Here is a 27947-nt window from a genome sequence, read left to right as displayed (position 1 = left end):
GGTGGGAGGAGTCGGTGGATGGGAGGGATGTCCCGGCATGCAGTGCGGATGGTGGAGCGGATATCCGGTGTGATGATCTCCCCCGTGTGGTGAGTAGAATTTGGGGTACGGAGGGGAATCCTCTCTAATGTTTATCTCTGATGTCACAGGACTCCTCCCCTTGTTGGTTGCTATGGGATACCTCCCCCTCTTCTCTATATATATACAGTACAGAGTGTTGTGAGTCTCCCGCCTTCTCTCATGGGGGAGGAGGAGTCATGTGATGATCTCTATATATATATATAATAATGTTTTGTGGTATAAATCTCTCTCAATGGTTGTTTATAACATGAAAACCTTCTTATACCCCTCCCCCATTCCACCCACCAATAGGGACTGATCCCTGATCTATTCCCCCCTCCCCCATTCCACCCACCAATAGGGACTGATCCCTGATCTATTCCCCCCTCCCTCATTCCACCCACCAATAGGGACTGATCCCTGATCTATTCCCCCCTCCCCCATTCCACCCACCAATAGGGACTGATCCCTGATCTATTCCCCCCTCCCCCATTCCACCCACCAATAGGGACTGATCCCTGATCTATTCCCCCCTCCCCCATTCCACCCACCAATAGGGACTGATCCCTGATCTATTCCCCCCTCCCTCATTCCACCCACCAATAGGGACTGATCCCTGATCTATTCCCCCATTCCACCCACCAATAGGGACTGATCCCTGATCTATTCCCCCCCCTCCCCCATTCCACCCACCAATAGGGACTGATCCCTGAAATATTCCCCCCTCCCCCATTCCACCCACCAATAGGGACTGATCCCTGATCTATTCCCCCCCCTCCCCCATTCCACCCACCAATAGGGACTGATCCCTGAAATATTCCCCCCTCCCCCATTCCACCCACCAATAGGGACTGATCCCTGATCTATTCCCCCCTCCCCCATTCCACCCACCAATAGGGACTGATCCCTGATCTATTCCCCCCTCCCCCATTCCACCCACCAATAGGGACTGATCCCTGATCTATTCTCCCCCTCCCCCATTCCACCCACCAATAGGGACTGATCCCTGATCTATTCCCCCATTCCACCCACCAATAGGGACTGATCCCTGATCTATTCCCCCCTCCCCCATTCCACCCACCAATAGGGACTGATCCCTGATCTATTCCCCCCCTCCCCCATTCCACCCACCAATAGGGACTGATCCCTGATCTATTCCCCCCTCCCCCATTCCACCCACCAATAGGGACTGATCCCTGATCTATTCCCCCCCTCCCCCATTCCACCCACCAATAGGGACTGATCCCTGATCTATTCCCCCCCTCCCCCATTCCACCCACCAATAGGGACTGATCCCTGATCTATTCCCCCCCTCCCCCATTCCACCCACCAATAGGGACTGATCCCTGATCTATTCCCCCCTCCCCCATTCCACCCACCAATAGGGACTGATCCCTGATCTATTCCCCCCTCCCCCATTCCACCCACCAATAGGGACTGATCCCTGATCTATTCCCCCTCCCCCATTCCACCCACCAATAGGGACTGATCCCTGATCTATTCCCCCCTCCCCCATTCCACCCACCAATAGGGACTGATCCCTGATCTATTCCCCCCTCCCTCATTCCACCCACCAATAGGGACTGATCCCTGATCTATTCCCCCCTCCCCCATTCCACCCACCAATAGGGACTGATCCCTGATCTATTCCCCCCTCCCCCATTCCACCCACCAATAGGGACTGATCCCTGATCTATTCCCCCCCTCCCCCATTCCACCCACCAATAGGGACTGATCCCTGATCTATTCCCCCCCTCCCCCATTCCACCCACCAATAGGGACTGATCCCTGATCTATTCCCCCATTCCACCCACCAATAGGGACTGATCCCTGATCTATTCCCCCCCCTCCCCCATTCCACCCACCAATAGGGACTGATCCCTGAAATATTCCCCCCTCCCCCATTCCACCCACCAATAGGGACTGATCCCTGATCTATTCCCCCCCCCTCCCCCATTCCACCCACCAATAGGGACTGATCCCTGATCTATTCCCCCCCCCCCCCCCATTCCACCCACCAATAGGGACTGATCCCTGATCTATTCCCCCCTCCCCCATTCCACTCACCAATAGGGACTGATCCCTGATCTATTCCCCCATTCCACCCACCAATAGGGACTGATCCCTGATCTATTCCCCCCTCCCCCATTCCACCCACCAATAGGGACTGATCCCTGATCTATTCCCCCCTCCCCCATTCCACCCACCAATAGGGACTGATCCCTGATCTATTCCCCCCCTCCCCCATTCCACCCACCAATAGGGACTGATCCCTGATCTATTCTCCCCCTCCCCCATTCCACCCACCAATAGGGACTGATCCCTGATCTATTCCCCCATTCCACCCACCAATAGGGACTGATCCCTGATCTATTCCCCCCTCCCCCATTCCACCCACCAATAGGGACTGATCCCTGATCTATTCCCCCCCTCCCCCATTCCACCCACCAATAGGGACTGATCCCTGATCTATTCCCCCCTCCCCCATTCCACCCACCAATAGGGACTGATCCCTGATCTATTCCCCCCCTCCCCCATTCCACCCACCAATAGGGACTGATCCCTGATCTATTCCCCCCCCCCCCCATTCCACCCACCAATAGGGACTGATCCCTGATCTATTCCCCCCCCCCCCATTCCACCCACCAATAGGGACTGATCCCTGATCTATTCCCCCCTCCCCCATTCCACCCACCAATAGGGACTGATCCCTGATCTATTCCCCCTCCCCCATTCCACCCACCAATAGGGACTGATCCCTGATCTATTCCCCCCCTCCCCCATTCCACCCACCAATAGGGACTGATCCCTGATCTATTCCCCCCCCCCCCCATTCCACCCACCAATAGGGACTGATCCCTGATCTATTCCCCCCTCCCCCATTCCACCCACCAATAGGGACTGATCCCTGATCTATTCCCCCCTCCCCCATTCCACCCACCAATAGGGACTGATCCCTGATCTATTCCCCCCTCCCCCATTCCACCCACCAATAGGGACTGATCCCTGATCTATTCCCCCCTCCCCCATTCCACCCACCAATAGGGACTGATCCCTGATCTATTCCCCCTCCCCCATTCCACCCACCAATAGGGACTGATCCCTGATCTATTCCCCCCTCCCTCATTCCACCCACCAATAGGGACTGATCCCTGATCTATTCCCCCCTCCCCCATTCCACTCACCAATAGGGACTGATCCCTGATCTATTCCCCCCCTCCCCCATTCCACCCACCAATAGGGACTGATCCCTGATCTATTCCCCCCTCCCCCATTCCACCCACCAATAGGGACTGATCCCTGATCTATTCCCCCCTCCCCCATTCCACCCACCAATAGGGACTGATCCCTGATCTATTCCCCCCTCCCCCATTCCACCCACCAATAGGGACTGATCCCTGATCTATTCCCCCCTCCCCCATTCCACCCACCAATAGGGACTGATCCCTGATCTATTCCCCCCTCCCCCATTCCACCCACCAATAGGGACTGATCCCTGATCTATTCCCCCCTCCCCCATTCCACCCACCAATAGGGACTGATCCCTGATCTATTCCCCCCTCCCCCATTCCACCCACCAATAGGGACTGATCCCTGATCTATTCCCCCCTCCCCCATTCCACCCACCAATAGGGACTGATCCCTGATCTATTCCCCCATTCCACCCACCAATAGGGACTGATCCCTGATCTATTCCCCCATTCCACCCACCAATAGGGACTGATCCCTGATCTATTCCCCCCTCCCCCATTCCACCCACCAATAGGGACTGATCCCTGATCTATTCCCCCCTCCCCCATTCCACCCACCAATAGGGACTGATCCCTGATCTATTCCCCCCTCCCCCGCTCTCAGTGATCTGATAGTTTGAGTGACAACGACTCCTCATTTCCTGACGCACACACAGAGTTTCCCTCCTCCTCCATGTCTGATCACCAGCTGTGCTCCGCCCCCTCAGTGATCCTCTGGAGATCCTGAACCTCCCACCCACCCCTCCCCCTCCAACTGAAAACCGACCAATCACAGCGAGGAACACAGTCGTTCTCTTCCGACTTTTCTCCCGCTCCCCTGTGTCTTCTCCCGGGCTCCTCCATCATCTTCTGCTCTTTTGCTAGCGGGTGCCCGGTCTTCTCCCGCTCCCCTGTGTCTTCTCCCGGGCTCCTCCGCCATCTTCTGCTCTCTTGCTAGCGGGCGTCCGGTCTTTTCCGGTGTCTTCTCCCCGGGCTCCTCCGCCATCTTCTGCTCTTTTGCTAGCGGGTGCCCGGTCTCCTCCGGTGTCTTCTCCCGCTCTCCAGTGTCTTCTCCCGGGCTCCTCCGCCATCTTCTGCTCTTTTGCTAGCGGGTGCCCGGTCTCCTCCGGTGTCTTCTCCCGCTCTCCAGTGTCTTCTCCCGGGCTCCTCCGCCATCTTCTGCTCTTTTGCTAGCGGGTGCCCGGTCTCCTCCGGTGTCTTCTCCCGCTCTCCAGTGTCTTCTCCCGGGCTCCTCCGCCATCTTCTGCTCTTTTGCTAGCGGGTGCCCGGTCTTCTCCCGCTCTCCAGTGTCTTCTCCCCGGGCTCCTCCGCCATCTTCTGCTCTTTTGCTAGCGGGTGCCCGGTCTTCTCCCGCTCTCCGGTGTCTTCTCCCGGGCTCCTCCATCATCTTCTGCTCTTTTGCTAGCGGGTGCCCGGTCTTCTCCCGCTCTCCGGTGTCTTCTCCCGGGCTCCTCCGCCATCTTCTGCTCTTTTGCTAGCGGGTGCCCGGTCTCCTCCGGTGTCTTCTCCCGCTCTCCAGTGTCTTCTCCCGGGCTCCTCCGCCATCTTCTGCTCTTCTGCTAGCGAGTGCCCGGTCTTCTCCCTCTCTCCGGTGTCTTCTCCCGGGCTCCTCCGCCATCTTCTGCTCTTTTGCTAGCGGGTGCCCGGTCTTCTCCCTCTCTCCGGTGTCTTCTCCCGGGCTCCTCCGCCATCTTCTGCTCTTTTGCTAGCGGGTGCCCGGTCTTCTCCCGCTCTCCGGTGTCTTCTCCCGGGCTCCTCCGCCATCTTCTGCTCTCTTGCTAGCGGGTGCCCGGTCTTCTCCGGTGTCTTCTCCCGGGCTCCTCCGCCATCTTCTGCTCTTTTGCTAGCGGGTGCCCGGTCTTCTCCCTCTCTCCGGTGTCTTCTCCCGGGCTCCTCCGCCATCTTCTGCTCTTTTGCTAGCGGGTGCCCGGTCTTCTCCCGCTCTCCGGTGTCTTCTCCCGGGCTCCTCCGCCATCTTCTGCTCTTCTGCTAGCGGGTGCCCGGTCTTCTCCCGCTCTCCGGTGTCTTCTCCCGGGCTCCTCCGCCGTCTTCTGCTCTTTTGCTAGCGGGTGCCCGGTCTTCTCCGGTGTCTTCTCCCGGGCTCCTCCGCCATCTTCTGCTCTTCTGCTAGCGGGTGCCCGGTCTTCTCCCTCTCTCCTGTGTCTTCTCCCGGGCTCCTCCGCCATCTTCTGCTCTTCTGCTAGCGGGTGCCCGGTCTTCTCCGGTGTCTTCTCCTGGGCTCCTCCGCCATCTTCTGCTCTCTTGCTAGCGGGTGCCCGGTCTTCTCCCTCTCTCCGGTGTCTTCTCCCGGGCTCCTCCGCCATCTTCTGCTCTTTTGCTAGCGGGTGTCCGGTCTTCTCCCGCTCTCTGGTGTCTTCTCCCGGGCTCCTCCGCCATCTTCTGCTCTTCTGCTAGCGGGTGCCCGGTCTTCTCCGGTGTCTTCTCCCGGGCTCCTCCGCCATCTTCTGCTCTTTTGCTAGCGGGTGCCCGGTCTTCTCCCGCTCTCCGGTGTCTTCTCCCGGGCTCCTCCGCCATCTTCTGCTCTTCTGCTAGCGGGTGTCCGGTCTTCTCCCTCTCTCCGGTGTCTTCTCCCGGGCTCCTCCGCCATCTTCTGCTCTTTTGCTAGCGGGTGCCCGGTCTTCTCCCGCTCTCCGGTGTCTTCTCCCGGGCTCCTCCGCCATCTTCTGCTCTCTTGCTAGCGGGTGCCCGGTCTTCTCCGGTGTCTTCTCCCGGGCTCCTCCGCCATCTTCTGCTCTTTTGCTAGCGGGTGCCCGGTCTTCTCCCGCTCTCCGGTGTCTTCTCCCGGGCTCCTCCGCCATCTTCTGCTCTTTTGCTAGCGGGTGCCCGGTCTTCTCCCTCTCTCCGGTGTCTTCTCCCGGGCTCCTCCGCCATCTTCTGCTCTTCTGCTAGCGGGTGCCCGGTCTTCTCCGGTGTCTTCTCCCGGGCTCCTCCGCCATCTTCTGCTCTTCTGCTAGCGGGTGCCCGGTCTTCTCCGGTGTCTTCTCCCGGGCTCCTCCGCCATCTTCTGCTCTCTTGCTAGCGGGTGCCCGGTCTTCTCCCGCTCTCCGGTGTCTTCTCCCGGGCTCCTCCGCCATCTTCTGCTCTTCTGCTAGCGGGTGCCCGGTCTTCTCCCGGGCTCCTCCGCCATCTTCTGCTCTTCTGCTAGCGGGTGCCCGGTCTTCTCCGGTGTCTTCTCCCGGGCTCCTCCGCCATCTTCTGCTCTTCTGCTAGCGGGTGCCCGGTCTTCTCCGGTGTCTTCTCCCGGGCTCCTCCGCCATCTTCTGCTCTTCTGCTAGCGGGTGCCCGGTCTTCTCCGGTGTCTTCTCCCCGGGCTCCTCCGCCATCTTCTGCTCTTCTGCTAGCGGGTGCCCGGTCTTCTCCGGTGTCTTCTCCCGGGCTCCTCCGCCATCTTCTGCTCTTCTGCTAGCGGGTGCCCGGTCTTCTCCGGTGTCTTCTCCCCGGGCTCCTCCGCCATCTTCTGCTCTTTTGCTAGCGGGTGCCCGGTCTTTTCCGGTGTCTTCTCCCGGGCTCCTCCGCCATCTTCTGCTCTTCTGCTAGCGGGTGCCCGGTCTTCTCCGGTGTCTTCTCCCCGGGCTCCTCCGCCATCTTCTGCTCTTCTGCTAGCGGGTGCCCGGTCTTCTCCCTCTCTCCGGTGTCTTCTCCCGGGCTCCTCCGCCATCTTCTGCTCTTCTGCTAGCGGGTGCCCGGTCTTCTCCCGCTCTCCGGTGTCTTCTCCCGGGCTCCTCCGCCATCTTCTGCTCTCTTGCTAGCGGGTGCCCGGTCTTCTCCCGCTCTCCGGTGTCTTCTCCCGGGCTCCTCCGCCATCTTCTGCTCTTCTGCTAGCGGGTGCCCGGTCTTCTCCCGGGCTCCTCCGCCATCTTCTGCTCTTCTGCTAGCGGGTGCCCGGTCTTCTCCGGTGTCTTCTCCCGGGCTCCTCCGCCATCTTCTGCTCTTCTGCTAGCGGGTGCCCGGTCTTCTCCGGTGTCTTCTCCCGGGCTCCTCCGCCATCTTCTGCTCTTCTGCTAGCGGGTGCCCGGTCTTCTCCGGTGTCTTCTCCCCGGGCTCCTCCGCCATCTTCTGCTCTTCTGCTAGCGGGTGCCCGGTCTTCTCCGGTGTCTTCTCCCGGGCTCCTCCGCCATCTTCTGCTCTTCTGCTAGCGGGTGCCCGGTCTTCTCCGGTGTCTTCTCCCCGGGCTCCTCCGCCATCTTCTGCTCTTTTGCTAGCGGGTGCCCGGTCTTCTCCCGCTCTCCGGTGTCTTCTCCCGGGCTCCTCCGCCATCTTCTGCTCTTTTGCTAGCAGGTGCCCGGTCTTCTCCCGCTCTCCGGTGTCTTCTCCCGGGCTCCTCCGCCATCTTCTGCTCTTTTGCTAGCGGGTGCCCGGTCTTCTCCCGCTCTCCGGTGTCTTCTCCCGGGCTCCTCCGCCATCTTCTGCTCTTTTGCTAGCGGGTGCCCGGTCTTCTCCCGCTCTCCGGTGTCTTCTCCCGGGCTCCTCCGCCATCTTCTGCTCTTTTGCTAGCGGGTGCCCGGTCTTCTCCCGCTCTCCGGTGTCTTCTCCCGGGCTCCTCCGTCATCTTCTGCTCTTTTGCTAGCGGGTGCCCGGTCTTTTCCGGTGTCTTCTCCCCGGGCTCCTCCGCCATCTTCTGCTCTTTTGCTAGCGGGTGCCCGGTCTTCTCCTGTGTCTTCTCCCGGGCTCCTCCGCCATCTTCTGCTCTTTTGCTAGCGGGTGACCGGTCTCCTCCGTCGTCCTCTTCCAACGTTGACTCGACGCTCTCGCCCGATGTAATGTGCCCAACGACTTCTATAGGCATGGGGCGGAGTCACCGGGTGATGTGACCCCCCCATCATGCCCCAGGACTGTGACGTCATAAGGGGCGGGGGGAATTGGTCACATCACCCGGTGACTCCGCCCCATGCCTATACGAGTCATTGCGTACACAGGGTTTACAGCGGGAGAGAGCGTAAACCCGTGAGAAGAGGATGACGGAGAAGACCGGGCCGCTGTTAGTAAAATAGCAGAAAATGGTGGAGGAGCCCGGCAGAAGATGCGGGAGAAGAGTGCTTTTTATTGACACCTTTTTTCCCCAGGTGAATGGGTAAAGGTACGATGTACCCCCCCATACTCTTTCACCTAGGGTGGGGGAGGTCGGGATCTGATAAGCCCTCCTGACAATCAACGGCCAGGGTTGTCGGGAAGAGGCCCTTGTCCTCATCAACACGGGGACAAGGTGCTTTGGTGTGGGGGGACGCGGAGCCCCCCATACCCCAAAGCACCAACCTCGCCCCCGTTTCCTAACCTGCCGGGCTGCGTGCTCAGATAAGGATCTGGGGGGAACCCCCACGCCTTTTTTTTTTTTTTTTTGTGGGGTTCCCATTGAGATCCATAGCAGACCGAAGGGTCTGGTATCCTCTTGGGGGGGGGGGGGGGCACCTTGCGCAATTTATTTTTTAGCGGGGTTCCCCTTCAAGATTCTCAGCACACAAGGGGGCACCTCAAGTTGGATCATCTTGATGCGACTTCTATTCAAATCAATGGGCTCCCATAAGGATAAAGGCCTCGTCCGGCGTTCCTTCCTCTAACACAGCGCTCAGCCTCGTTATATCGCGTTTAACGCCCTTTGCCGGCGTCTGACGTCTTTTACAGCTCTGACGCTGGACCTTTAGAACGCGCTGGTCCTGGGTTTTCCCGGATTCGCCGCAAGATCACCGTTATCGGCGGCGGAAGAGGGGGGCTCCCGTCACTCTCCCACGCCCTCCGCCGCTTACCGGAGCCGTCAGTAGCGGCAGAGGCGATCGGGTCCTCTTCCTTGCTGGGTATGGATACGAGTGAGAGGAAGATGAGGGTCCCCCACCCATCTCCATACCATAGCAGGGCGGAAGCGACATCTGGGGCGCTCCCTCCACATCTGGGGCGCTCCCTTCAAATTCGGGACATTCCTCCACATCTGGGGTGCTCCCTTCAAATTCTGGACATTCCTCCACATCTGGGGCGCTCCCTCCACATCTGGGGCGCTCCTTTCAAATTCGGGTCATTCCTCCACATCTGGGGCGCTCCCTTCAAATTCGGGACATTCCTCCACATCTGGGGCGCTCCTTTCAAATTCGGGACATTCCTCCACATCTGGGGCGCTCCCTTCAAATTCGGGACATTCCTCCACATCTCGGGCGCTCCCTTCAAATTCTGTACATTCTTTCACATCTGGGGCGCTCCCTCCACATCTGGGGCGCTCCCTTCACTTTCTGGACATTCCTCCACATCTCAGGCGCTCCCTTCAAATTCGGGTCATTCCTCCACATCTGGGGCGCTCCCTTCAAATTCGGGACATTCCTCCACATCTGGGGCGCTCCCTTCAAATTCTGGACATTCTTTAACATCTGGGGCGCTCCCTCCACATCTGGGGCGCTCCTTTCAAATTCGGGTCATTCCTCCACATCTGGGGCGCTCCCTTCAAATTCGGGACATTCCTCCACATCTGGGGCGCTCCCTTCAAATTCGGGACATTCCTCCACATCTCGGGCGCTCCCTTCAAATTCTGTACATTCTTTCACATCTGGGGCGCTCCCTCCACATCTGGGGCGCTCCCTTCACTTTCTGGACATTCCTCCACATCTCAGGCGCTCCCTTCAAATTCGGGTCATTCCTCCACATCTGGGGCGCTCCCTTCAAATTCGGGACATTCCTCCACATCTGGGGCGCTCCCTTCAAATTCTGGACATTCTTTAACATCTGGGGCGCTCCCTCCACATCTGGGGCGCTCCTTTCAAATTCGGGTCATTCCTCCACATCTGGGGCGCTCCCTTCAAATTCGGGACATTCCTCCACATCTGGGGCGCTCCCTTCAAATTCTGGACATTCTTTAACATCTGGGGCGCTCCCTCCACATCTGGGGCGCTCCTTTCAAATTCGGGTCATTCCTCCACATCTGGGGCGCTCCCTTCAAATTCGGGACATTCCTCCACATCTGGGGCGCTCCCTTCAATTTTGGGACATTCCTCCACATCTCGGGCGCTCCCTTCAAATTCGGGACATTCCTCCACATCTGGGGCGCTCCCTTCAAATTCGGGACATTCCTCCACATCTGGGGCGCTCCCTTCAAATTCGGGGCGCTCCCTCCACATCTGGGGTGCTCCCTTCAAATTCTGTACATTCTTTCACATCTGGGGCGCTCCCTCCACATCTGGGGCGCTCCCTTCAAATTCGGGACATTCCTCCACATCTGGGGCGCTCCCTTCAAATTCGGGACATTCTTTCACATCTGGGGCGCTCCCTCTGAATCTGGGGGACACTCCCTGCAAATCCAGGACCCTCCCTATAGATTGTATACAGACTGAAGGCCGCGTGATAACGGCCTCTCGCCAATCATTTCATACATTGTCACTGTGTATTATTGTGAGAGCTGTGATTGGCCCTGTCTGTACCATGTGATAGCTGTGACCAATCGCAGAGATCATCACAATTGTACACAATGAATGGAAGCCAGAACTCGGATTGTACACCCCCCCCCCACCCTCCTGATCTATAGAGTCTCACTTCTGCTGCTGCAGTATTGTCTGCCATTTACAAAGTGTTCTCCTCTGATGTTAGGTGTGAGGTGAGAAGAAGGATGGCAGATTGTGTCTTCCCCTGATCTTCCTGAGCAACATGGAGGACAACTTCCTCTTCCTCAACTCTCTGGGTGAGTCCTCCTTACACTTGTGCATATGGTTTAGAGGAGGGGGGGGGGGGGTCTCATAGTTGGGAGTGATGTATACAGAGGGGAGTATTGATGGTTGGGGGTGATGTATAAGGGGAGGGAGTATTGTTGGTTGGGGGGTGATGTATAAGGGGAGGGGTTATCGTGGTTGGGTGTGATGTATACAGAGGGGAGTATGGTGGGGGTGTATCTAGCATGGTTGGGAGTTATGTATAAGGGGAGGGAGTATTGATGGTTGGGGGTGATGTATAAGGGGAGGGAGTATTGATGGTTGGGGGTGATATCTAAGCGGGGGGGTGGGGGGGGGGGTGTATCGTTGGTTGGGCGTGTATCTAGCATGGTTGGGTGTGATGTATACAGAGGGGAGTATTGATGGTTGGGGGGTGATGTCTAAGCGGTGGGGGGGGGGTGGTGGTATCATTGGTTGGGTGTGTATCTAGCATGGTTGGGGGTGATGTATAAGGGGAGGGGGGGGGTTTTATCGTTGGTTGGGCGTGTATGTAGCATGGTTGGGGGTGATGTATAAGGGGAGGGCGTATTGATGGTTGGGGGTGATGTATAAGGGGAGGGAGTAGTGATGGTTGGGGGTGATGTCTAAGCGGTGGGGGGGTGTGGTGGTATCATTGGTTGGGCGTGTATCTAGCATGGTTGGTTGTGATGTATTATGTGGTGATCAGTGACAGCAGTTGTCTCCTCTTAGGTCGGTACTCTGGTGCTTCTCAGAATGCAGTGAAGCTTCCGTCGAAGGCTGGACGGGGTGCACAGAGGAAGTCTCAGCGGGAGAAGTCGGTGAAGAAAAAGCGAGGTGAGAGATGATGGATGGAGGAAATGTCCTCTCCTTCCTGTGGAGTGGGGGGGGGGGTGGTATTAGAAAGGGATTGAGTCCTCCTGACTTGATAGGTCCTCACAGTGACCGCCCATCTGTCTCTTGTGTCTGGTAGGCGGGCCCTCGTACACCCCCGATGTTTCCGAATCATCTTACCTGAATATCGTTGTGAAGAATGAGCCGGAGGAAGATTCCTGGGACTTGGAGCTGAATGCTGACACTGGTGAGATCAGAGGAAGGGGCTACTAGATCTTGGCTGAGTCCTTCAGAAGGGATCTGGGTTCTCTGGCAGGCCGTGCTTTGTATACCACCCTGGTCATGACCATACCTTGGCTGAGGCCTTCAGAAGGGATCTGGGTTCTCTGGCAGGCTGTGCTTTGTATACCACCCTGGTCATGACCATATCTTGGCTGAGTCCTTCAGAAGGGATCTGGGTTCTCGGGTAGGCAGTGCTTTGTATACCACCCTGGTCATGACCATATCTTGGCCGAGTGGGTCGAGGATGTCAGAAGGGATCTGGGTTCTCTGGCAGGCCGTGCTTTGTATACCACCCTGGTCATGACCATATCTTGGCTGAGGCCTTCAGAAGGGATCTGGGTTCTCTGGCAGGCCCTACTTTATTTTCTGCCCTGGTCATGACTCTGCATGACCATATCTTGGCTGAGTGGGTCGAGGATGTCAGAAGGAATCTGACGTCCATGAAAACTCATGTCTGGAGCTGCTGCCTGTAGCCTGGAACCGCTGTGTAATTTGGGTTGTTGGGTCTTCAATTTTATTTCCTGCTTGAATCTCATGTCAAGAAAACCTGGTTTTGGGGTTTTATTCTGTAAAGAACCCTTTCTAGTCAGAGGAGGGTGGTTTTGCGGTCATGCTGGAAGTATGGGGAGTGGTTCAGGTAGGAGGAGGAGTGTCACGGTCTTTGCCCCTCCTTGTGCCTTACACCCCAGAGAGCTGTCACCTGCTGTGTTATGTAGTCTTTGCTGTGATCGTTTGGGGTGTGGCTGTATTCCATTGTTTTTGTCTTTCTGCCTTGGAAGAAACATATATTATGGGATGGATGTCCATGTGGAGGGAGGGGGGACAAGCTGCTGATGAGCTTGAATACACCTGACCTGTGTGTGTCTATTGTCATTGGACAGTTTAACCCCACCATGAATCCAAGGGTGGGGGGGGGGGGAGTGTCTCTGAGGCATTTATCTGTTAAAACGTGCTGGAAGAAAGACAGTTGTATGGTTTGCCATCCCGGCTCCTGCTTTCTATATTGCCAGACCTGCAGCCTCCATCCTGTGAGTGGATTGCCCCTGGCTGTGTGCCATCCCGGGAGTGGATTGCCCCTGGCTGTGTGCCATCCCGGGAGTGGATTGCCCCTGGGAGTGCATTATACCTGGCTGTGTGCCGTCCTGTGAGTGGATTATCCCTGGGAGTGGATTATCCCTGGCTGTGTGGCGTCCTGTGAGTGGATTATCCCTGGGAGTGCATTATCCCTGGCTGTGTGGCGTCCTGTGAGTGCATTATCCCTGGCTGTGTGGCGTCCTGTGAGTGGATTATCCCTGTGAGTGGATTATCCCTGGCTGTGTGGCGTCCTGTGAGTGGATTATCCCTGGCTGTGTGGTGTCCTGGGAGTGCATTATCCCTGGCTGTGTGGCGTCCTGTGTGTGCATTATCCCTGGCTGTGTGGCGTTCTGTGAGTGGATTATCCCTGGGAGTGCATTATCCCTGGCTGTGTGGCGTCCTGGGAGTGGATTATCCCTGGCTGTGTGGCGTCCTGGGAGTGCATTATCCCTGGCTGTGTGGCGTCCTGTGAGTGCATTATCCCTGGCTGTGTGCCGTCCTGTGAGTGCATTATCCCTGGCTGTGTGGCATCCTGTGAGTGCATTATCCCTGGCTGTGTGCCGTCCTGTGAGTGCATTATCCCTGGCTGTGTGCCGTCCTGTGAGTGCATTATTCCTGGCTGTGTGGCGTCCTGGGAGTGGATTATCCCTGGCTGTGTGGCGTCCTGGGAGTGGATTATCCCTGGCTGTGTGGCGTCCTGGGAGTGGATTATCCCTGGCTGTGTGGCGTCCTGGGAGTGGATTATCCCTGGCTGTGTGGCGTCCTGGGAGTGGATTATCCCTGGGAGTGGATTATCCCTGGCTGTGTGCCGTCCTGTGAGTGCATTATCCCTGGCTGTGTGCCGTCCTGTGTGTGCATTATCCCTGGGAGTGGATTATCCCTGGCTGTGTGGCGTCCTGTGTGTGCATTATCCCTGGGAGTGGATTATCCCTGGCTGTGTGGCGTCCTGTGTGTGCATTATCCCTGGCTGTGTGGCGTTCTGTGAGTGGATTATCCCTGGGAGTGCATTATCCCTGGCTGTGTGCCGTCCTGTGAGTGGATTATCCCTGGCTGTGTGCCGTCCTGTGAGTGCATTATCCCTGGCTGTGTGCCGTCCTGTGAGTGCATTATCCCTGGCTGTGTGCCGTCCTGTGAGTGCATTATCCCTGGCTGTGTGGCGTCCTGTGAGTGGATTATCCCTGGCTGTGTGGCGTCCTGTGAGTGGATTATCCCTGGCTGTGTGGCGTCCTGTGTGTGCATTATCCCTGGGAGTGGATTATCCCTGGCTGTGTGGCGTCCTGTGTGTGCATTATCCCTGGGAGTGGATTATCCCTGGCTGTGTGGCGTCCTGTGTGTGCATTATCCCTGGCTGTGTGGCGTTCTGTGAGTGGATTATCCCTGGGAGTGCATTATCCCTGGCTGTGTGGCGTCCTGTGAGTGGATTATCCCTGGCTGTGTGGCGTCCTGTGAGTGGATTATCCCTGGCTGTGTGGCGTCCTGTGTGTGGATTATCCCTGGCTGTGTGGCGTCCTGTGTGTGGATTATCCCTGGCTGTGTGGCGTCCTGTGTGTGGATTATCCCTGGCTGTGTGGCGTCCTGTGTGTGGATTATCCCTGGCTGTGTGCCGTCCTGTGTGTGCATTATCCCTGGGAGTGGATTATCCCTGGCTGTGTGGCGTCCTGTGTGTGCATTATCCCTGGGAGTGGATTATCCCTGGCTGTGTGGCGTCCTGTGTGTGCATTATCCCTGGCTGTGTGGCGTTCTGTGAGTGGATTATCCCTGGGAGTGCATTATCCCTGGCTGTGTGCCGTCCTGTGAGTGGATTATCCCTGGCTGTGTGCCGTCCTGTGAGTGCATTATCCCTGGCTGTGTGCCGTCCTGTGAGTGCATTATCCCTGGCTGTGTGCCGTCCTGTGAGTGCATTATCCCTGGCTGTGTGCCGTCCTGTGAGTGCATTATCCCTGGCTGTGTGGCGTCCTGTGAGTGGATTATCCCTGGCTGTGTGGCGTCCTGTGAGTGGATTATCCCTGGCTGTGTGGCGTCCTGTGTGTGCATTATCCCTGGGAGTGGATTATCCCTGGCTGTGTGGCGTCCTGTGTGTGCATTATCCCTGGGAGTGGATTATCCCTGGCTGTGTGGCGTCCTGTGTGTGCATTATCCCTGGCTGTGTGGCGTTCTGTGAGTGGATTATCCCTGGGAGTGCATTATCCCTGGCTGTGTGGCGTCCTGTGAGTGGATTATCCCTGGCTGTGTGGCGTCCTGTGAGTGGATTATCCCTGGCTGTGTGGCGTCCTGTGTGTGGATTATCCCTGGCTGTGTGGCGTCCTGTGTGTGGATTATCCCTGGCTGTGTGGCGTCCTGTGTGTGGATTATCCCTGGGAGTGGATTATCCCTGGCTGTGTGGCGTCCTGTGTGTGGATTATCCCTGGGAGTGGATTATCCCTGGCTGTGTGGCGTCCTGTGAGTGGATTATCCCTGGCTGTGTGGCGTCCTGTGTGTGGATTATCCCTGGGAGTGGATTATCCCTGGCTGTGTGGCGTCCTGTGTGTGGATTATCCCTGGGAGTGGATTATCCCTGGCTGTGTGCCGTCCTGTGAGTGGATTATTCCTGGCTGTGTGCCGTCCTGTGAATGGATTATCCCTGGCTGTGTGCCGTCCTGTGAGTGGATTATTCCTGGCTGTGTGCCGTCCTGTGAGTGGATTATCCCTGGCTGTGTGGCATCCTGTGAGTGGATTATCCCTGGCTGTGTGGCGTCCTGTGAGTGGATTATCCCTGGCTGTGTGGTGTCCTGTGAGTGGATTATCCCTGGCTGTGTGGCGTCCTGTGTGTGCATTATCCCTGGGAGTGGATTATCCCTGGCTGTGTGGCGTCCTGTGAGTGGATTATCCCTGGCTGTGTGCCGTCCTGGGAGTGCATTATCCCTGGCTGTGTGGCGTCCTGTGTGTGGATTATCCCTGTGAGTGCATTATCCCTGGCTGTGTGCCGTCCTGTGAGTGGATTATCCCTGGCTGTGTGCCGTCCTGTGAGTGGATTATCCCTGGCTGTGTGGCGTCCTGTGTGTGCATTATCCCTGGGAGTGGATTATCCCTGGCTGTGTGGCGTCCTGTGTGTGCATTATCCCTGGGAGTGGATTATCCCTGGCTGTGTGCCGTCCTGTGAGTGGATTATCCCTGGCTGTGTGGCGTCCTGTGAGTGGATTATCCCTGGCTGTGTGGCGTCCTGTGTGTGGATTATCCCTGGCTGTGTGGCGTCCTGTGAGTGGATTATCCCTGGCTGTGTGGCGTCCTGTGAGTGGATTATCCCTGGCTGTGTGGCGTCCTGTGTGTGGATTATCCCTGGCTGTGTGGCGTCCTGTGTGTGCATTATCCCTGGGAGTGGATTATCCCTGGCTGTGTGCCGTCCTGTGAGTGGATTATCCCTGGCTGTGTGGCGTCCTGTGTGTGCATTATCCCTGGCTGTGTGGCGTCCTGTGTGTGCATTATCCCTGGCTGTGTGGCGCCCTGTGAGTGCATTATCCCTGGCTGTGTGACGTCCTGTGAGTGCATTTTTCCTGGCTGTGTGACGTCCTGTGTGTGCATTTTCCCTGGCTGTGTGGCATCCTGTGTGTGCATTATCCCTGGCTGTGTGGCGTCCTGTGAGTGCATTATCCCTGGCTGTGTGGCGTCCTGTGAGTGAATTATCCCTGGCTGTGTGGCGTACTGTGAGTGGATTATCCCTGGGAGTGCATTATCCCTGGCTGTGTATCGTCCTGTGAGTGCATTTTTCCTGGCTGTGTGACGTCCTGTGTGTGCATTTTCCCTGGCTGTGTGGCATCCTGTGTGTGCATTATCCCTGGCTGTGTGGCGTACTGTGAGTGGATTATCCCTGGGAGTGGATTATCCCTGGCTGTGTATCGTCCTGTGAGTGGATTATCCCTGGCTGTGTGGCGTTCTGTGAGTGGATTATCCCTGTGAGTGCATTATCCCTGGATGTGTGCCGTCCTGTGAGTGGATTATCCCTGGGAGTGCATTATCCCTGGCTGTGTGCCGTCCTGTGAGTGGATTATCCCTGGCTGTGTGGCGTCCCGTGAGGTGAGTGGATTAACCCTGTGAGTAAAGCGAATTTTGTTCTTGTGTGTCCAAGATTGGGCACGGACTACCCCATCTGCCAAAACCCTGCTATTTCTCTTGTTTGGCCAGCCTGGCACGGATTACCCCTTACCAGCACGGACTTTGCTACCCCGCTGTGGATTTTTTCTGTGTTACGGACTCTTGTTTTGCCCGGCTGTGATAACTGCTACCTGGCTGTGTGGTAACCCCCTCTACCGTTAAATAAAAGCTTGTGGGTGCTCCTTCTCTCCGCGTGTGTCTGTTCCACCCACATCTCCGTCACAGCTGGTGTCAGCAGTGGGATCAGACTGCGGAAGGGGATAATGGAAAGCAATACCCCCCCCCTAGCGCTGGACCTAGCCCGGGGTAGTGAATATAAGAATTGGACTGTGGCAAATTTGCAAGAGAAGCCCCGGGAACGAGGCCTTGGCTGTAGGGGTCTGTCCAAAGATGAGCTGGTCACCACCATTGAAGACAACCTGCAAGGAGCTGACAGCATGGGTGGTCTTCAGCCTGAGACGGAACACACTCCCTCTGCTGTTTCAAGCCCCTGGGTCGCCTGGTATGAGGGGGAGATGGTCATCATGGGCTCCAAAGCCACCTTGGAGGACAGGCGGGATGCAATCTGGAGAGCTCATGAGGGGGAAACCAGGGTAGACCTCAGAGGATTCATTCTCTCTCCAGCCCAAGAGCTCTTGGACCTGACCCACCAAGGGTGACTCCTAAGGACTTTAAGCCCTTTTGTGAAGCTACGGGGGATGTGGAAGGATTTTTCCAGGACTTCGAGCATCTATGTCAACTAGTGAATGTACCCCGTACAGACTGGGTGCGGCACCTGGCCGGCCTGCTGGAAGGTGGTGCAGTTGCTGGACAATGGACACCCAATGGAATCGGGACTACCCTATGGTTAAACAGACTGTGCTACAACACTTTGCTGTAACCCCAGAAACCCACCGGATCCAATTCCGGGACCTTTCTTGTCACTCTGAACCATCCTTCAAAATGTATGCACACTAGATATCCTGGGCCTGCCGGCGCTGGCTGGAGGGAGAACAGGCCCTAACCCAGGGGTGCCCAACCTTTCGAGGAGCGAGGGCCACTTTAGCGACTTGATAACTGGTCGCAGGCCACAATGAGAAGAGCGGGCGGATGGCCGGCCTGTGTCCACTCTGCACATGTAGAGCAGACACAGACGCAGCCCGCTCTACTCTATGGGCCCCCCCCCTGATCCGCCCAGACAGAAGGGGACAGATCCCCCCCCCCTTAAGCAGATCGGATTGCAGATAGGTGGGCGTAAACAGACACAAGGCTGTTTACATCTGCCACTCTATAGAGGTGAATGGAGGGCCCAACAGACAGGCAGTCCCGATTGGACCGATCGTGTGAAAGGGCCCTAAGCCTGCTTTCACACTGATGCACAGCGGTTTACCTGCACCTTAAACTACCTCGATCTTCACTTCTTTCTCAGGAATCCTGCAGCTGGTTGCTGCTGTCCCCCCAGGCGGATATGGCTGGTGGCTGCTGCTGGCTGTCCTCCAGGGCTGGTACTGTTGGCAGCTACCGCTGGATGGTACTGCTGGTGGGTACTGGTACTGCTGGTGGGTACTGGTACTGCTGGTGGGTACTGGTGCCGCTGGCTGCTCCTCCGGCTTCCCAGCCTGTAACCCTCTCTACTGGGCCCGACCATCTGGCCCACCCCAGGAGCGTCTGTGCTATGGTTGTAACCAGACCGGGCACTTCCAGGCCAGCTGCCCCAGGAACCGCTGCCCCACTCGTTCGTTCAACTATGTTAAACTACCACTGGAGGAGGAGCTTTTTTTTTTTTTTTTTCACCCCCCCCAAAGTGAATGGATGCCTCCAACAGCCACTGACACCCCTCAAGGAGTCTATGGGGTTCGTCCACTTACGCTAAGCTACCCAGAGAAAAGACAGCAGCATTTGCAGGAGGTCTCCATAGATGGAAGAAATGTCATTTTGGTTTTCGCGACACAGGCGCCTTTCTGACCATCGCTGATCCCTGTGTCATGAATCCGGCAGCGATTAGGATGGGCCCCGGATTTTCTATCAAACTAGCAGGGGGCTCCAGGAAAAACATCCCAAAGGCTACAGTTCTCCTGAATTGCGGGTTTGGGGAGAAACTTTGTTCTGTTGGGGTAATGGCAGGACTTCCTGCGGACATTCTGCTAGGGAATGATGTGGGAGAACTTAATTGTCAGTTTCTATGGGGTGTGACCCAGAGATACTCTCTGATAGTAGAGCAGAAATCCGGGACAGAATTGAGACAGGACACAAGTTCATCAAGGATTTATCCCGTTAACTGTGTAAAGGTTCATGCCGACCCCGCCAGTTCCCCGAGGTTTAGGGTAGCATCTCTTGCTTTGCAAAACAGGTGGGGGTCATACAGGAAGGGCACCCCAGCCCCATTGCTATAGATGCAGACAGAGGGGGCACCTGCATGCTAATTGCCCCTAGGGGGGAGTCTAATTCCACAGCTTCACTTTGGTGGAGAGGCAATGGTAGTGGATCAAATTATCCTCCCAGCGGTTCAATTGTGGGCCGAGACCAACGACTTCTGTACCCCAAGGTGATGCCCTGCTGGAATGAGCTTCAATACACACGCGTCTGGCAAATAACCGTTCTATGAACACCAGGATGGTTCTGCTGGGGAACTAGCACATGTACAAGGCACGAGGCCTGTTGAGGCCTCCTTCACGTTGAGTTGAGTTGCATCTTGATATAGCGCTGTCATTTACCCCGTAGGATCTCAACGCACTTGCGCTAGGGCCAATTAACCTACCAGCATGTCTTTGGAGTACATGTTATAAAAAAAGGGGGAGGGGTTGTCACGGTCTCTACCTCCCTTACACCCCAGAGAGCTGTCCCCTGCTGTGTTATGTACTCTGCCGTGATCGTTTGGGGTGTGGCTGTATTCCATTGTTTGTGTCTGTCTGCCTTGGAAGAAACGTATATTATGGGATGTGTGGCAGACCTAGCCAAGACAGAGGCTTCTGGAGAGGACTGAATGCCGGCCTCTTGCCTTCTGATTATGGGCCCTGGACTTTAAGGGAACAATACTCCCTGTGAGGTGTATGCCTGGGGGCCTCAAAGTTATGTTACTTTGGATTCAAGTCCATGTCCCCCCAAAACACAGACTCCGGGAACCCTGTATAGGCCATATTATAGTGATGGCTTCATAATGTTGGGGCTCATAGAAGATGCTGATGCCATCAACTCCACCCACCTGTCTGTCTTTCGTCAGCTATAATGTGTTTATTGTTAATAAGTCTAGTGTGGGCTCTAAGAGTCTTTCACCCATTGTTGTTTGTGATAATGAACTCTGCTATGGTGAGAAGGTTTTCTGTGTTTTCTATTTATGATAATGTTGATTGTGTCTTCTGAGCTAAAAGACGGCAAGTCTGTCCTAAAGGTCATGTCTCTGAGTCACCTAGGCTGTCTAAAGGATTAGATAATTAGCTCATGTTAGTTGGGTTTCTGGTTACAGTTTATATTGTCACCCTTGTGAATATATTTGTGTGAGATCTCAAATAAAAAGACCCCCCCCCCTTGTGACTGGGGGGGGGGGTATAGAGTCTTGGATAGTGCTGGTTCTGGACAAAGAACGCATTGACCGCGGATAGTCCTGGGTTCGTCACAACTGGTTGCCAGCAGAGGGATCGTGCTTCCTGGCTGTGTAGAGACGTCCAAACCTCCACCTGGATCCAAGATCGGATAGCGGCCTTCAGTCACCCCAGTGGATCTGGCATCGGAGTTCCCGGGGCTGCTGCAGATCGTCCTTTCATCATACATGCGGTCTGTGTCAGCGGATGAATACCTGGAGGTCAGGCAGCAGATTCAGGTAAGACGCTGGATTAGAGCCCTCCAGGTTGCTTGTACGTAACAGGGCAAGTGCTTTCCAACCCCAGCGCAGCAGCCCATTGACCAATGGGAGTTATGGATGCAATTCCTGGGAGAGCGCTCCTAGGAGAAATGGGTGACTGAGTTGGACAGGCTGGTCCAGTAGGAGATAGAGCTGGACAATCGTTATCGGGCTCTGCAATGGCACGCGGAGGAGGAATATTTAGGGGAGAAAACGGAACGCTCTCTGGAGGGATACGACTTTGGTGGCCCTGGATTGCTGTGGGAGAGCCTTACAGATTGTTTTGTGTTTGGCAATGAAGGGGAACCTACCCTTGAAGACCTGCGAGAACACTATGCTCGGTCTTGCAGGGGTCTCAGAGCTTAAACCTGGTCTATTTGATAAGGAAGGAACAGCATCTGGAAAGGGCATACAGGAAACTGCTAGAATGTGTTCAGCAGCATGCCAGAGAATCGACCGTGGAAACTCCAGAGATTGCCGTCTCCAAAGCTGAAGTGCTGACAACAGGGCAGAGCGCCCTGCTAGCCTCTGCCCAGCACCAACAGCAGCTTCAGCCTCCCGGAGAGAAGAGGCAGTTGGCCTTTCTCCCACAATACTGACGGAGACCTGGGATTTTCTGCCAGCAGCATCTGTGGCGTCACCAGAAACTTCTGAAGCGCTGACAACTGGACAGAGGGTCCAAGACCTCTGCCCTACACCTGTGGCAGTCCAGGAGGCCCAGGGTGAGAAGGAGATGGTCCCTTCCCAGCAGCAGATGGCACCCCAGAATGATGCCACTAACCCAGCAGGAGAGCTGGCACCAGGGCCAGACATCCATTGAGCTCTGCCCAGCACCAGTAACCTCTTCTTCGTTCTACGGACAGACAGGAGATGGTGAATCTCTAGCCCCAGACACCAGTTATAGAGATTGGGGATTTGGTAGACTGTTCTGCTCAGGAAGAACAACCTGGTGAGCCTCCAGCAGAAGAGTTGGTATCAGGGCCAAACTTCACTGGGCTCTGCCCATCACCAACCGCAGCATCTTTGGAGTTACAAGAGACTCCTCCAGCTGAAGCGCTGGCCACCGGACAGATGGTCCAAGACCTGCAGTAGTTCTAGGGGCCCATGGTGAGAAGGTGACGGTCACTCCCCAACAGTTAGCCGGAGTGGTTGATGTGATGTGTATTGTCCAATGACAATAGACCCACAGGTCAGGTGTATTTAAGCTTATCGGGGGGTGGGCTGCTGGAGGAGTCCATGTGGAGGGAGGGGGGGGGGACCCCCTGCTGTGACGAGCTTGTATACACCTGACCTGTGTGTCTATTGTCATTGGACAGTTTTTAACCCGCCCTGAATCCAAGGGTGGGGGGGGGGGTCCATGTGTGATAATAAAATCGGTTTGTTCTTTGCCACTCTACGCGGAGGTGTTGTCTGTTGACTGGGGGAGGCTGGAGAGTCTTGGATGGTGCGGACCAAGTTTTGTTTGAGGACGGAAGGTTCATCACACAAGGGGGGGGGGGGTCTCTGAGGCATTTATCTGTTGAAACGTGGTGGAAGAAAGGCAGTTGTATGGTTTGCCATCTCAGCTCCTGCTTTCTACATTGCCAGTCCTGCAGCCTCCATCCTGTGGGTGGATTGTCCCTGGCTGTGTGCCATCCTGTGGGTGGATTATCCCTGGGAGTGGATTATGCCTGGCTGTGTGCCATCCTGTGAGTGGATTATGCCTGGATGTGTGCCATCCTGTGGGTGGATTATTCCTGGGAGTGGATTATCCCTGGCTGTGTGCCAACCTGGTGTCATGGATATGCAGTAATCTCTGGCAGCTGACCTTGCTCTCCATGTGTTCCTCTTCGAGGCCAGGCCCCCTCACCTGGCTGCCTTTATCATCTCTCCTCCCTGTATGGCTCCACCCCAGGCCATTCCATAAACTCTATATTAACCAGTGCACTGTAGGTCTGCATTGCTGATCAACGTTGTTTGTTAGCATTTGTGTTCCTGCTTGCCGGGTGTTGCGTTATCTCTGTGTACCGATTTTTATTTTATTTTTTATTTTTTGGCTTGTCTCCGACTACTCCTGTTTGCCTGTGACCCTGTCCCTTGGTTATCCTCGTCTGCTTGTTGCCCCGAACCTCGGCTTGTGTCCTGAGTGGCTGCTTCCCCTCTCCCTACGGAGCGTAACCTAGGGGACTCCAGGGGCCGTGACCTGGATCCAGTTGCAGAGAAGGCCATCCTCGCCACTAGAGGCTCTGGTGAATACCAGCTGGGTCTTAGACCCGGCGCCCTGGGGAATCTTGGGCTCAAGCTTCCTATCGGATCCCTGTTTGTGTCCATATCCACTCTGTGATCCATCCGCAGCAGTCTGCTATAGGGTTCACTACCTTGTGGTGCACCCCTGCCTCCAACGGGGTGCACTTGTCATCTGACCACAGGTGACCTGACACCTGGGAGTGGATTAACCCTGTGATCACCAGCGCTGAGTGTAGAGTGAACTTTGTTCTTGTGTGGCCAAGAGCGGGCACAGACTACCCCTATCTGCCAGAACTCTGCCATCTGTCGTATATAACCCAATAGTATCTGAATTTCTGTCTTAATGATTTTTCTAGAAATTAATTTTATGGTATGTACAAAAATCCAATTTTTCTCCCAGACTTTCTTCCAGATGATTCCAGCCAATCGCAACAAGGGGCAGAGCGTCAGCGGAACATCCGGTTTTCAGACGAGGAGAACGACGTCCTGATAAAGAGTGTTATGCCGCACTACGAGAAGCTGTTCGGCAGATTGGCGGCCCGGCATTCAACGGTAGCGAAGAACGCCTTGTGGAGAGAGATCACCTCTGCGGTGAACGCGGTGTCCGCCTGCCCGCGATCCGTGCAGAACTGTAAGAAAAGATTTGCCGATATTAAGCGCAAAGTGAAGGAGAAGCTGAACAGAATCGACAAGCACCGCAGAACGTCCGGAGGTGCCTCCCGGCTCCATATCTCTTTCTGGCCGTATGAGCGTGTGATGGAGAAAATAATCGCCACTGATGTCGCCCCCGGGGTACCTGGCACCACTGACTCAGGACGAGTGGCCGGTGGGTGACACCAATGTTATAGGCTGCTTCTGTTCAATCATCCGTGTTCTTTGTAACCCACCATCTGCTCCTTGTTCTAGGTCACTCACCTTGCTCTCTCATCCCTCCATCTGCTCCTTGTTCTACGTCACCCTCCCCACTCTCTCTCTCTCTCTCTCTCTCTCTCTCTCTCTCTCTCTCTCTCATTCCTCCATCTGCTCCTTGTTCTAGGTCACCCACCCTGCTCTCTCATTCCTCCATCTGCTCCTTGTTCTAGGTCACCCACCTTGCTCTCTCATTCCTCCATCTGCTCCTTGTTCTCTCTCATTCCTCCATCTGCTCCTTGTTCTAAGTCACCCTCCCCACTCTCTCTTCCTACATCTCATTCTTGTTCTAGGTCACCCACCCTGCTCTCTCATTTCTCCATCTGCTCCTTGTTCTAGGTCACCCTCCCCACTCTCTCTCATTCCTCCATCTGCTCCTTGTTCTAGGTCACCCACCCTGCTCTCTCATTCCTCCATCTGCTCCTTGTTCTAGGTCACCCTCCCCACTCTCTCTCTCATTCCTCCATCTGCTCCTTGTTCTATGTCACCCACCCTGCTCTCTCATTCCTCCATCTGCTCCTTGTTCTAGGTCACCCACCCTGCTCTCTCATTCCTCCATCTGCTCCTTGTTCTAGGTCACTCACCTTGCTCTCTCATCCCTCCATCTGCTCCTTGTTCTAGGTCACCCTCCCCACTCTCTCATTTCTCCATCTGCTCCTTGTTCTAAGTCACCCTCCCCACTCTCTCACTTCCTACATCTCATCCTTGTTCTAGGTCACCCACCCTGCTCTCTCATTTCTCCATCTGCTCCTTGTTCTAGGTCACCCATCCTGCTCTCTCATTCCTCCATCTGGTCCTTGTTCTCCCCTTCTTCCATGATTAATGAGGCACATCGCTTTTAACACAATAATGAGGAACGTCCCTTTCTACCGTTCTTCCACAATAATGAGGAACGTCCTTTTGTCCCCTTCTTCCATGATAATAATGAGGAACGTCCCTTCTTCCATGATAATGAAGAACGTCCCTTCTCCCCTTCTTCCATGATAATGAAGAACGTCCCTTCTTCCATGATAATGAAGAACGTCCCTTCTCCCATGATAATGAAGAACGTCCCTTCTCCCCTTCTTCCATGATAATGAAGAACGTCCCTTCTTCCATGATAATGAAGAACGTCCCTTCTCCCATGATAATGAGGAACGTCCCTTCTTCCATGATAATGAGGAACGTCCCTTCTTCCATGATAATGAGGAACGTCCCTTCTTCCATGATAATGAGGAACGTCCCTTCTTCCATGATAATGAGGAACGTCCCTTCTTCCATGATAATGAGGAACGTCCCTTCTTCCATGATAATGAGGAACGTCCCTTCTTCCATGATAATGAGGAACGTCCCTTCTTCCATGATAATGAGGAACGTCCCTTCTTCCATGATAATGAGGAACGTCCCTTCTTCCATGATAATGAGGAACGTCCCTTCTTCCATGATAATGAAGAACGTCCCTTCTTCCATGATAATGAAGAACGTCCCTTCTTCCATGATAATGAAGAACGTCCCTTCTTCCATGATAATGAAGAACGTCCCTTCTTCCATGATAATGAAGAACGTCCCTTCTTCCATGATAATGAAGAACGTCCCTTCTTCCATGATAATGAAGAACGTCCCTTTCTACCGGTCTTCCACAATAATGAGGAACGTCCCTTTCTACCGGTCTTCCACGATAATGAGGAACGTCCCTTCTTCCATGATAATGAGGAACGTCCCTTCTTCCATGATAATGAGGAACGTCCCTTCTCCCATGATGATGAGGAACGTCCCTTCTCTCATGATGATGAGGAACGTCCCTTCTTCCATGATAATGAAGAACGTCCCTTCTTCCATGATAATGAAGAACGTCCCTTCTTCCATGATAATGAGGAACGTCCCTTCTTCCATGATAATGAGGAACGTCCCTTCTTCCATGATAATGAGGAACGTCCCTTCTTCCATGATAATGAGGAACGTCCCTTCTTCCATGATAATGAGGAACGTCCCTTCTTCCATGATAATGAGGAACGTCCCTTCTTCCATGATAATGAGGAACGTCCCTTCTCCCATGATAATGAGGAACGTCCCTTCTCCCATGATAATGAGGAACGTCCCTTCTTCCATGATAATGAGGAACGTCCCTTTTTCCCCTTCTTCCATGATAATGAGGAAGTTCCCTTCTTCCATGATAGCGAGGAACGTCCTTTCCATCTAAAACGTAACATTGAGCAGCTTTATAGATGGTGTTTGGAATCCGTATTTCCCACAATGAAAATCTAGTAATGGTGAGCAGTGTTATAAATGGGGGGGGGAGGGGCATATTCCTACAATAGAAGGTAAGTCTCACACTCTTCATACATTAAATGATTGTTTTTCTCCCGGCAGAACATGAGAGCTCAGACTTTCACGATCTTGCTGAAGAAGACGAGGCGGGGAACACAGAAGGTGAAGACTGTCCTAGCGGCCATAATGAAGATCAGGACGACTTCCCAGAAGAGGCAGATGCTGAGACGGAGGAACCCACCAGGGACGGCTCGTTGTCTCTCAAGCAAGATCACGTGAGCAGCCGGAGGCAGCAGACAAGTCTGAGGGATCATACAAGCCTGATCTATGCAGAACAGAGCCACTTTCGCAGAACCTTGGCCCAAAAACTAAATATTCTCAATAACAATGTGAAAGCATTAAATAAAAATGTAAAATCCTTCCAGAATTCGTTCAGCGAGAGCATGGCCGTCCTGTCACAAAGCATGCAGCAGCAGAACACCATCCTGGACAAACTCTCCTCCAACCTGCTCTTGTTGGCCGAGCAGCAGCAACAACACAACAAGCAGTGTATGAACGGCATGCAGCAAGTCCTACACCATCTCGATGTTCACCAAGTATCGCCTTCCCCCACACCCAGCGACAGTGCCAGCGACAGCTCCCCGCTGCCAGTAGATGCCAGAAGAGGACCGCATTGGAGACGGGTCCGAAGGCGCAGCAAATCTCAGATTTCTCCAGAACATACACCCAAAAAGGGGCGTCGCTGAGTGACTGTCATGGAACCGCTGTAGCAATGTCTTTAGAAGACAAACATAAAGTTCCAAAATGCAGGTAGCTGGATTTCCGTTCTGGAAGATGATTCCCTCGGAGAGTGAGAACTCGGGTCCCGGCTTCCTGAGCCTCCTTGTCACCAGCTGACCATCCTGCTAGGACTGTGCTTCAGAAGATACGGCTCTGCATGCTGGACGGAAGATCTCTGATCTCCCAATGACCTCTCCCTCCACATTGTCTTCATTCAATTTTTATCCATCTTACCAAAGGGTAGATAGTTGTATATAGCATTGTATAGAATAAATTTGCTGTAGAACAATCCATGCGTCACATCAAGGTGGATTTATTTTGTGTTACCCACACACACACTTTGTTTCTTCTGGGTCTCTCCATCCTCTATTCCCCCCCCCATTTCTGCTGGGTCTCGTGTCTCTCCATCCTCTATCCCCCCCCCTTTCTGCTGGGTCTCGTGTCTCTCCATCCTCTATCCCCCTCTTTCTGCTGGGTCTCGTGTCTCTCCATCCTCTATCCCCCCCCTTTCTGCTGGGTCTCGTGTCTCTCCATCCTCTATCCCCCCTCTTTCTGCTGGGTCTCGTGTCTCTCCATCCTCTATCCCCCCCCTTTCTGCTGGGTCTCGTGTCTCTCCATCCTCTATCCCCCCCCTCTTTCTGCTGGGTCTCGTGTCTCTCCATCCTCTATCCCCCCCCCCCT

At 55.0% G+C, this 27947-nt stretch overlaps 1 protein-coding gene across 1 annotated transcript; it reads left to right on the top strand.

The window, feature by feature from the left end:
• Positions 1-27559, top strand: LOC120935806. Its single transcript, XM_040347867.1, has 6 exons — positions 1-89; positions 10893-10983; positions 11702-11806; positions 11943-12050; positions 23731-24156; positions 26589-27559. The coding sequence occupies exons 2-6, from the start codon at positions 10950-10952 to the stop codon at positions 27230-27232; spliced, it is 1317 nt and encodes a 438-aa protein (XP_040203801.1). The 5' UTR covers positions 1-89; positions 10893-10949; the 3' UTR covers positions 27233-27559.
• Positions 27560-27947: the final 388 nt, after the last annotated feature.

This window comes from Rana temporaria, chromosome 4, assembly GCF_905171775.1.
Source record: "Rana temporaria chromosome 4, aRanTem1.1, whole genome shotgun sequence".
NCBI lineage: Eukaryota > Metazoa > Chordata > Amphibia > Anura > Ranidae > Rana > Rana temporaria.
Note: the sequence above shows the minus strand (reverse complement) of the source record. Positions and strands in the feature narration are given on the sequence as shown.

Excerpts from the sequence above, each read along its gene's own strand:
- LOC120935806 (XM_040347867.1), top strand. The coding sequence starts at position 10,950 with ATGGAGGACAACTTCCTCTTCCTCAACTCTCTGG. Across the intron at positions 12,051-23,730 it reads GGAGCTGAATGCTGACACTG|ACTTTCTTCCAGATGATTCC; the intron begins GTGAGATCAGAG and ends TTTTTCTCCCAG. Across the intron at positions 24,157-26,588 it reads TGACTCAGGACGAGTGGCCG|AACATGAGAGCTCAGACTTT; the intron begins GTGGGTGACACC and ends TTCTCCCGGCAG.